The sequence below is a fragment of the Penaeus vannamei genome, chromosome 40, assembly GCF_042767895.1.
Source record: "Penaeus vannamei isolate JL-2024 chromosome 40, ASM4276789v1, whole genome shotgun sequence".
Taxonomy (NCBI): domain Eukaryota; kingdom Metazoa; phylum Arthropoda; class Malacostraca; order Decapoda; family Penaeidae; genus Penaeus; species Penaeus vannamei.
In genome coordinates, this window is record NC_091588.1 from 24783123 (window position 1) to 24793488 (window position 10366).

The following is a 10366-nucleotide window of genomic DNA, read 5'->3' on the forward strand; positions in this document are numbered from 1 at the left end:
ATTGGAGATATAACACCAAAAAGTCCACAATTCATCAACTATAGGTTAATTTGTCTTTTAATCTAGCTACCTAAAGATAAATACTTCTTAATATTATTCAGCGCTTGTGTAGGATTTACGCTTCTGGCCAACAAAGTTCTTAAAAACCTATTCAAGAAGGAACAGGTGTTACTACAACCTTTATTGCATGCACATAAAAAGAAATAAAAAAAAATAAAAAATAAAAAAATAAAAAATATTAATAAATAAAAAATTATAATAAAAAAAAGAAAACAAATAATAAAAAAAAGATAAATAAATAAATAAACATTTTTGTAATACATAAAGTTCTACTATCAATCATTAAATGATATAGAGTACGGATGTGAAGGGTGTAAAATATAACGGATCGGATCTTTGAATCTCATCGACATTATGAAGAAACTGGTGTAAAAAAGTACATCATAATCATATCTATATTATACAACTATCATATCTCATTCATCCATATAAAATATCTAGTGATTTTAATAATGGTAGCTTTATTTCCCTGAATATACACACCCAATTCAAATTCATGATCGTTACTTATGACTCTAAACATTTACACTATGATATATACTTTTTTCTTTTTTGAAATATGATATATTTGGATATTTTGGATGCTAAAACACATGTGGGGGTATAAATGCATCACGTCCGATAGTCTGGAATGATGAAATGAATCCCTGGAAGATATTCACAAACCCCATTACCGAGACAAGAACTCTCACAACGCTGCACCACAATCAATCATTCTTTTTATCCCCTTCCTCTGACTGGCCATCAGCAGGGGTAGCAGCCTTCCCAGAGAACGGGCAGGACAGACTCCCATTGGCCGTCGCAGTTCCGTTCGAGGCCGGACATGCACTCTTGCCATCCTTGTCATCTGTTTTCTTGTCTGTGCCATCGGTTACTTTGCCCCACGGGTTCCAGAGCTTGAGGAAGATGGGCTGCAAGAAGCGGTGCCAGATGAAGAGAAGAACGGGCACTACGATGCAGGGGATGCAAACCATCGCTGCGGCTGCTGTGGGGTTCTGCCAATAATACATGCCCAACATTAGAAGAACACACAAATAATCGGGTGAGTAAATTGGTTGTGTAATTCTGGAATGCGGAATGAACTGCAAGGGATTTAGATGCCAGGAATTATTCTCGAATATAAATGTAATTTTGTGCTAAGGTTAGGGGAAGTAAAACTTTGATCGTAAATATACGAAATTCAATATACAAATGTATTAGTAAAGAATTAGTGTGTTTTTCTAATGCCCTTGGGATTCCACTTAATCTAATAAATCAATCTTGCAGGGACACTTGGTATAGTTATCATAAAGACAAAGCTATAAACACAATATCCTTTTTGAATAATGATAATCATATCAATGCAAATCTTCACCAAACTGTATTAGGCTGACACTTCAATGATTGTGTTCGGAGAGAAATTTGTCCAAAGAATTACTGGGGGAACTTCAATAAATCTATTAGTTTTACTCCATAACACACTCTCTTGACAAGAATTAAAGTAAAGAATATCATCGGGGGAAAAACATGGACTTTTCAAACCTCAGGATCAAATTCGCTAGGCAAATCTATACATCCTCCACCATTCACAACAATGTACCTCAAATATAAATGAATATGACTAATCATACAATAAAGTTTTAGCCTTTGATAACTACCATGGGTGTCTCTTCAAGAATTACCTTCTAATCTTAAGTTTTATATAAACACATCCTCACGCTGCTGTTGTCGTGTTTTCTTTATAATTCATTTCATTTACACATCTCATCTCTATACATTTATCCTTGAATTTTTGGATAGAAAAGTTTTATTTCCATTTCTATTAGCATTGCTAACAGGAAGATAATAACAATAATAATAATAATAATAATAATAATAATAATAATAATAATAATAAGAAGAAGAAGAAGAAGAAGAAGAAGAAGAAGAGAATAAAAGCTGTTTCCCTAAAAATTCAAGGGATGCGTTAAGCAAACCAAGTAACCGACAAAGTCCTCTTAGAGCCAACTGCGTAACAACAAAATTGACAAAACAGAACAGTGGACAGCATATGTACCGACATCAATAGGTTGATCAAAGTGAAGATATATGTATTCTTCAAAAACAGATATACAAACCAACTTTCAGATTAACAGTGTTTTAACCACTGGCTGCAGGTTCAAGTATCATCCACTGCATCTTTTCTTTTCCTTCTTTTCATGAATTTAGTAATGCACTCAAGATTCCATTAGTTGGCATTAGTGACCTCTCCTGCTTTACCCATTCCTTGAATTTTGTTATCAATGTCTGTTATCATTCTTACTAACATTGCAATTATTAAAATACTAATAACACTCAAAAACAAAATAGGTGAGATAGGTAGGACTTCTACGGGACTCCTCGGTAACTAAGCATTCTTGGAGGCATCCATGAGTAAATACAATTGATAAAGTAAATTTACAGTAGACTTGTATGTTTATCATATCATGCCCAACCAGGGGATTAAAAGATACATCTTATCTTATTAACTGTAAGAGTAATTCTTATTCATATTTACTATTCATGCAAAATCTGACAAGGAAGTTGATAAAATAAATCCTACAAATTAAATAAGTGTTACATAGTATATCATTGGTCGTAAGGTCACTTATCTATCATATTTTCTAAACATTTATAATATCTAATTTGCTCTACGAGTGATACAAGCCAAGAGTGAAACTTTGAAAATCACATAAAAAACAAGCCTTCTAAACGAAATTAACAAATAAATACATGGAAACATCCACAATAAACTGATATCTAAATATCTTAAGAGTAAATAACCCATACAAAATAATAGCTAACCCCTGGTGAATGACCACAATATTCTCAAAATTTCAAGGATATCATCCAATCAGTTTCCGTAGACAAAGAGTTTGTCTATAAATTGTCGATATGCATAATCATGAACCTTAAAGCATTTGCTGCATTTTACATATGTATAAGGGCAAGTCACTTCAACTTTCTGCTGTTATTCAAATTGCCTTCCAAAGGAATGTAATGTGGGTTCTGAAAATTCAATAACGAAGGTAGTTTTGCCGCATTTGCAATAGGAAAGGAAGGTCTCTGGAAGCACCATCCATTGACCCCAAGCTGCCAGGCATGGTAGGTACGTACATGCCATTGCCCATTGTGTGTGTTGAATTTAGTAATTGTTTTTACCTATAGATGGCTCTACCAGTACGGTCACCAATGAGCCAATTACGCGAACTACCTGTTTAACCTGTTTATCCTTTTCTTTGATTTTCGGTAATATTTTCTAATATTTAATATTGATGTTAGCAATGTCAGTAACAATATAGTAATTATAATGTTTATAACAAAAATAACAATTACAATATTGATAGCATTAGTAAAAAGAGAAACGTTTTTCCCAATTTTTCAAGGGAAAATGAGGTCACCAGATCTACTAATTGACTCCTTTGTGGCTAAGCATTAGCAGAGCCATCTATGTGCAGAAACATTTAACCAAGCATTGCCAAAGGGAACGCACCATTTTTCCGTCGACATTGGGTTAAATAATGCTTAGCTAGTTAATACTACTACCACAAATACGTGTTACATATTAAATTTGCTACTAGGAAACACAGCAAAAATATCTTCAGCTCCTAAGGCACAACAATGCTTTAATCAATTCACATGTGAATACGAGAGTATCATAAATCCACACAATTATCAACTCACTTTCAAGTATACAAACTTCTGTAGATTACGATATAGGATAATTTAATAAGCTCTAATGAACGGAAAACTTTTAAAAGTACATTGACTTTGTTCAACTTTCTACATTTCTGTAATTTTACAGACTAAATAGGTAGCAACTTCAAAAACAAGCATCACACATTAATTAACAATTACGCAAAATATTTGGAGGGTAGTTGGTTGTATTGCCCTTGCAGCATTTCCTGTAGCTTCTGCATTTGTTGACACTGACAGACCTGGCTAAGGATCCATCATCAAACTTGAAATAATCTAAAGCTGCGATTTTTCAAAAAAATGCCAGGTGGAAGTACACTGGCATTTGTCAGTGCCCAAGACATGAAGCCATAGCAGTTGTTTGAAAATCCACCACTACTGGATCGAACTTAAAACTGTATGATTTTATCACAGCACAAATGAACTTTTATGTGAATTTGGATGGAACGCAGACAATCATGGCATAACACTAGCAAAGACCTTTTGAAAGCCAGCTGAGGTTAATTGACAATTTTCGACATGAAAACTGTCATGCAGGGGCAAATGATTAATGTGCATGGATGCAAACAAAAGAAAAATTTGTTTGGCAAAATAACTCTGAAATAATACAGACCTTGAAACCTATGTTTATATAAGTAATCAAGCAATCCTTAAATTAGTATTGGGAAAAAAATGCAAAGATAATGAAGAATTCAAGGACTTGATTTCAAAAGAGCAGATTTGATTATCAAATAAGGACTAAAAGCAGTGAGGAGGATTTAAGAGATTACAATGTGTAGTTCATCAGTTGCAATCCATTTTTCATTTTTTTTTTTTATCATAACTACATTTTAAAATTTCAGCTTTACATATTCACATGGTAATAGATAAATGGCATTTAGAATGAACAGGTCAATGATTTTTTAAGATATTTCCTTCAATGACATGACTGCTATCAAACAGAATAATGAAAAAGTTGCAAAATAAATGCCTCTAGTATAAGATGCATCCAACCATAATCATAGGCTCCATGGCTTTGGTGCTCCTACAAGAGCCAATTCACTTCCACCGTATATATCCTGGCAGGATGGAGTAAAGCCTGAATCCAACTTTGATAAGGAATCAAGAGTGAGATTGCGTATGGTAGAAATAATGGTTTTGACTAGTTTTTAACCGATTTTATCATACAATTAAAAAAAGCTTACGCTAACTTTCTATTTGCAACCAATTCTTTATCTATGGAGCTAACGTTCACAACTGCAAAATTATCTCTTGTACTGATGACTGGAACTTTTAGTCCTCAACAGGAATACCAATTTCAATTTGCCTATGTTAGTGCATCCATAACATAAAGATTAACCAGCACATTGTAGGGCAGCCAGTGTATAACAGTTTCAGAAAGAAAACATCAGGTATGCAGAGATAAAATACCAGAAAATAGTCATAAAAGAATACATATATTAATACTACTGCATGTAAAAGGTATATGTAGGCAATTGTACATATTTTCAAGGTGTTCTAGAACACCTAGATTTAGGTTTTAATGGAGAGAAATTTTGAAATGCTAAAAAATTATACCTAACTTATCAAAATTGGATCAGGGGTTGCAAAGTAATCACAATTAAAAATTTTAATGAATGACCTCTTTGTTTAATGGATAAAGCATCAAAAATCAATGAAATAATTGTCACAAAAACAAAAGTTTTCCCATGCTGAATGAAATGCAAATAACTTTTTCATTTGAGAAGAGAGATAGCACTAACTCTGCATAATTATCCCTGGGTATTTCAGGGTGAAATTCATACCATAGTGCATTCTAATATGGATGCCCTTGACCTTCAAAGTCAAACAGGGAAAATGGCAGCCACTGCGGACAGGTTTCCAACATGGCAGCACCAAAAGTAGTGTGGGAAGCACCAGGAAACATTGTAGATATTAAATTTAGACCCTAAAATACATACGCATATGCAATTTCATGGTGTACCACAATATTTAGGGGGTGTATTTTGTAGGGTAAATCTACCTCCAAATTCAAATTCTCTTTTGAGTAGAATGAACAATAATTGACAAGACAAAAACGAGGTGATTCAGGACATTCCCAACTTCAAAATGACAGTGGTTCCTTCCGGATTTGAGCAGGACTAGTTTCCACAAAACTGCATTTTTGTACAAAGGCAGCGCAATGGTCGGAAAAAATGATGACATCATCATGATGGCTGTGATTGACGTTCACAAAGTAAGAAATATCTATGTGTCTAGTATATGTACATGTCCAGGTATGTCTACAACTGTTTATAAAAATATAAAAAATACACCTGCAATGACTCAAGGGACAGCTGAGGTCTCCACATTCCTGGGACTCAAGCAAAAGACCAACAACCTTCCCTCATTAATATTCTAGTAAGATAAAGAGCTTCTACACATTTCTGGTGATTTAATTATAAAGAACCAGTCTAGCTGCTATCAGAATATACAACAGAGATTTGTTGGCCTCTGCTAGATTTTCTGGGGCTTCTCTTGGGGTGGGGGAGGTGCAGTCCTAGACTAGACAATTGACAATATCTCTGATGTCTGAGCTCAAAGGAAGATTTCAGATTTCGTCGCTGTTTAAAGGAACTGAATGCAATCAAATGATGTGTTTGGAACTCCTCGTCCTACTTGTCCAGACACGTTGGACAAAATGTTTTGATAATTCTGAACCTCTGCTTTCTCGTCCTGGACAAGATGTCGATCTTGCCCTCCTGCAAACCTGGGCAAGCAGGACGGGATGATGTCACAATAGCTTTTGTATATAAACATTGACAGTTGCAGGCAAACACAATATATTGATAGGTAATTCTATGGCGCTTTATTGATGTTATCAAAGGATATTTTTGTGTTTGTCATTTGCAGGTTATCAAAGGATATTTTTCTGTTAACCCAATCGTGCCGGCTGTCACATATATGAGACATCGGAAAAAATAAACATTGCCAGGCGTCCTGCCCGTGTGACGCTGTATTGGGGCTGTGCTCCGACGCAGCAGCAGCGCATGGCCGGGTGGGCGGACAGACTCCGGGGAAGCTACGCCCGCCGATTTTGTAGCCACCCGGAATTTTTTTAGTTTGGCTACAAAATGTACCCGGCTTGAGTGGGTTAAATATTCATCAAAGGAGTTACATGACCTATGCAGAATGTAAAATGAAGACACTGGTATGAAAAGGGAGTGAATATTTACATTTGAGCCAGTTGTACTCCAGACTGTAGAGTATATTTCTTGGGTGAGGAATATTAAATTTTTTCATGTGCGGAAAATATTATTTTCTCCACATTTGTGCTGACAGATCTGTGGACAAATGATGAAACAAGTGCACAGAAAGGGCAAAAGAATTTTATGCGCAGAAGATGATGTAAAAAAAGAACTATCCGTGCACGGAGTGTTACATGAGAACTACATTAGCGCAGGTAGAAATTGACCAAAATAATTTTTGAGTGGGGAGCAGACCAAACTCTAGAGTCTGGGTTGTACTCTGGTCAGTGAAGGTCTTGGAGGTTCCAAACGTGCCCTCTTTGTCCTGCTGGTCCTGGACAAGTTGTCTGGACAAGCAAGATGTGGAGTTCAGAGGACACCAAAAATACCCACATCAGAATACTAATACTGGTAAGTCTGGCAGTAAGAATTCTGAGAATATTTCCCATTCTACACATACAACTATTTATAGAAATGATACAATGTTATCTTTCTGATTAAGGTCTCACTAATTAAAAATCACCTCCAAATGCCACTTTTCTCGTCCTTAATTTCTAAGGGCAAGACTGAAAATGGAATGACATCCAGAAATATCACAATATAATGCGTCCTTCGTTGAAACAGTTACGGTATTATTGGAAAAAGGCGTCACCATAGTGACGTCTTTTTCCAAATTTACCATAGGTATTGGGGAAAAAAAACAACAGAACTTCAGACCTCACTTTTTCCCTCTAACACCACTTAAACAGAACTTACACCTAACACACACTACAGAAAGTAATGACCAGAACGTTAAAAAGCTGATTATAACCAATGTGATATTTTACGAAAGTATACTTACGATAAATGCAGGAGGAGCAGAGGAGCGTGACTTAGCTCAGCTGATCAGAAGCTTCTGGCAGCTGATTCTCCACTGGCGGAACTCGACCAATCAGAGCGCGCGTTTCTAATCCAGCCAATAGGAAGCGGTGTTGTGTGTGTTGTATAAAAAGGGAGAGTAAGTGTAAATGTTTATAACATGGTGTAATGTTGTTATATATTTCAAGAATGGGAATAAATGTGTTATTTGCAACTTCTTATATTTTTTTCCGAGACGATGACTTTGCGGTGAGAATAGTCAAGTCGGTTTTGAAATAATGAATGTCTGTTTGCATTTATCATTACTATCCTACAGCTGCCATTATCATACATTAACATACATGGCAATACTGGCGATGAAGCGCGTACAATTATACCATTTTTTTCATTATCTTTTACATTATCTTCATTCGCATGCCACCCCCGTAAAAAAAAAAAAAATCTTTTATCAACAAGGACATGACTTTGTTTTTTCTTTTTTCTTTTACTTCTGCAGGCTTATACTCAAGCGAAATATTCTGAAGAAGCTTCGGTATATTTGTTTATGCCGATGAATGCTTTTTACTTTCACAAGACACCTTGTTATTCTTTCAAATGTTAATATAGATTTCAAAACGTCTTTGTTTAATGGAATCTCTATGACTCTAAAATTATCTCTCACATTATCCTGTCTTTCCTCCGGTCTCTTCCCTAGCCTGTCTGTCTGTCTGTCTGTCTGTCTGTCTGTCTGTCTCTCTCTCTCTCTCTCTCTCTCTCTCTCTCTCTCTCTCTCTCTCTCTCTCTCTCTCTCTCTCTCTCTCTCTCTCTCTCTCTCTCTCTCTCTCTCTCTCTGTGTGTGTGTGTGTATCCCCCCCCTCCTCTCCTAGTTTCCTATGTAATCTAATCAGTACATTATACGATACTGTATTAATCTCAATATCTCAATCTTTATTCACGTAAGCGACAATAAACTACTGCCTTCCTTCCATTTATGATTCCAGTTAAATTTCATGTGTCTGACTGCATTAATTAATCCTTAATTAAATAAATTTAACTTGGATTAACTTGATTAATCCTTAATTAATTGAAATGATCCTTACCAATGCTTCTATTAAATTTGCAGTGGATACTCGTTAAGGGGACTTGCAGTTATTGGCTAAAATTGTTTTCAAATTCCAAAATAATGTTTATGTCCTATCTTCCTTCCATTTCTAAGATAATATCCTTGATTTCGCTGATGTTTTAGATATGACAGATTAGCGAAAAAATAAAATAATAGCACATTCGGTTCCTGAACGGCGGGTAACGTTGTGGAACGTGGATCACGTGGTTCTGAATCTACCATCCATTCATAAGTCGTCGTTTGGTTTGACAGAATGATGATATCAAAATACGAAGAGTAGACATTTCAGATACTAATGCAACACTTTTCTTTTCATTACGAGTTTCAAGATAAATGCAACGTCACGTACGGAAATTCATGCTGATCATGAAGAAATTTAAGAAAGAATATAAAACAAGATTTGTAATTTGACGTATTCGTGTGTGTGTGTGTGTGTGTGTGTGTGTGTGTGTGTGTGTGTGTGTGTGTGTGTGTGTGTGTGTGTGTGTGTGTGTGTGTGTGTGTGTGTGCGTGTGTGTGTATCGTACAAAACGAACATGATACCGGTGATAAGATTAACTTGAGTTCGCTATTGCACACTTCAAGTAGTTACAAAAAAATACAGGGGCGTCATCTGGGGGGTGGGGGGAGGGGTGGAGGGGGGGGGGGTAATCGCCTCCCTCTACCTCTGCCTCCTTCAGCCACCAAACCCTCAAAGTCTTTTTCTCCTAAATTACATCTCTATAGAGCTGGCCGTCGCATAAAAGTACCCCTAAAATAGCTTAGAAAAAAACAAAAGAAATCTCACGGAGCCGATGTATATAATTGCGTTCGCTCGCCACGCCGACCTTGCCCCCAGAAAATAAATGTTGAAATGACACACACAAACACACCGGTTCATTTGCTGTTCACGAAGAAACTGAAGGTTTGAAGTCAGCTCAGGTATGTGGACTGTTTTACACGTTTTGAACACGTCCAATTCGGTACTTGCTGAGAGACTGCCAGTTGCGTAGTTAAGCACAGTATCTCCTATACTAATGTCTTAGTCTTCATGAGAGAGATACACGTGATAAGTGGTGACGGTGGGATGTGGGGGGGGGGGGGGCAAATGTTAAGAGCACTGATAAGAAAATCACCATGTGGCTTCTTATTACAGAAAATGGGAAATGTCATGCATCGTAGAAAATGGGGCGATGATGGTAGACTATTTTATTTTTCATTGTATTTTTTTCTAGATGAAATGGTATTAATGATTGTATTAATAATGATACCGTATTGATAGAGATAACAGTGCTTAATATTTAATTCTCTTTCTCTTTTGCTTTTTAGTTATGAGATATGAATGTTATTTATTGCTTATCTTTCTTGTTTAATCTTGCCACACACAGCACAAAGGCAATTACGAAAAGAGAAAAAAAAAACATTAAGGAAAAAAAATCTTGTCCGTCAGTATTTGGCTTTGTTCTTA

The 10366-nt window shown here is 35.9% G+C and overlaps 1 protein-coding gene across 1 annotated transcript in view; it reads right to left on the minus strand.

The window, feature by feature from the left end:
• Nucleotides 1-9951, minus strand: part of LOC138860291 (cotranscriptional regulator ARB2A-like) — a 44089-nt gene extending 34138 nt beyond the window's left edge. Inside the window, exon 1 of the mRNA XM_070117497.1 lies at nt 9792-9951. Within this exon, the coding sequence (XP_069973598.1) occupies nt 9792-9799 (8 nt within the window). The 5' untranslated portion in view covers nt 9800-9951. The remainder of the gene's footprint in view (nt 1-9791) is intronic.
• Nucleotides 9952-10366: the final 415 nt, after the last annotated feature.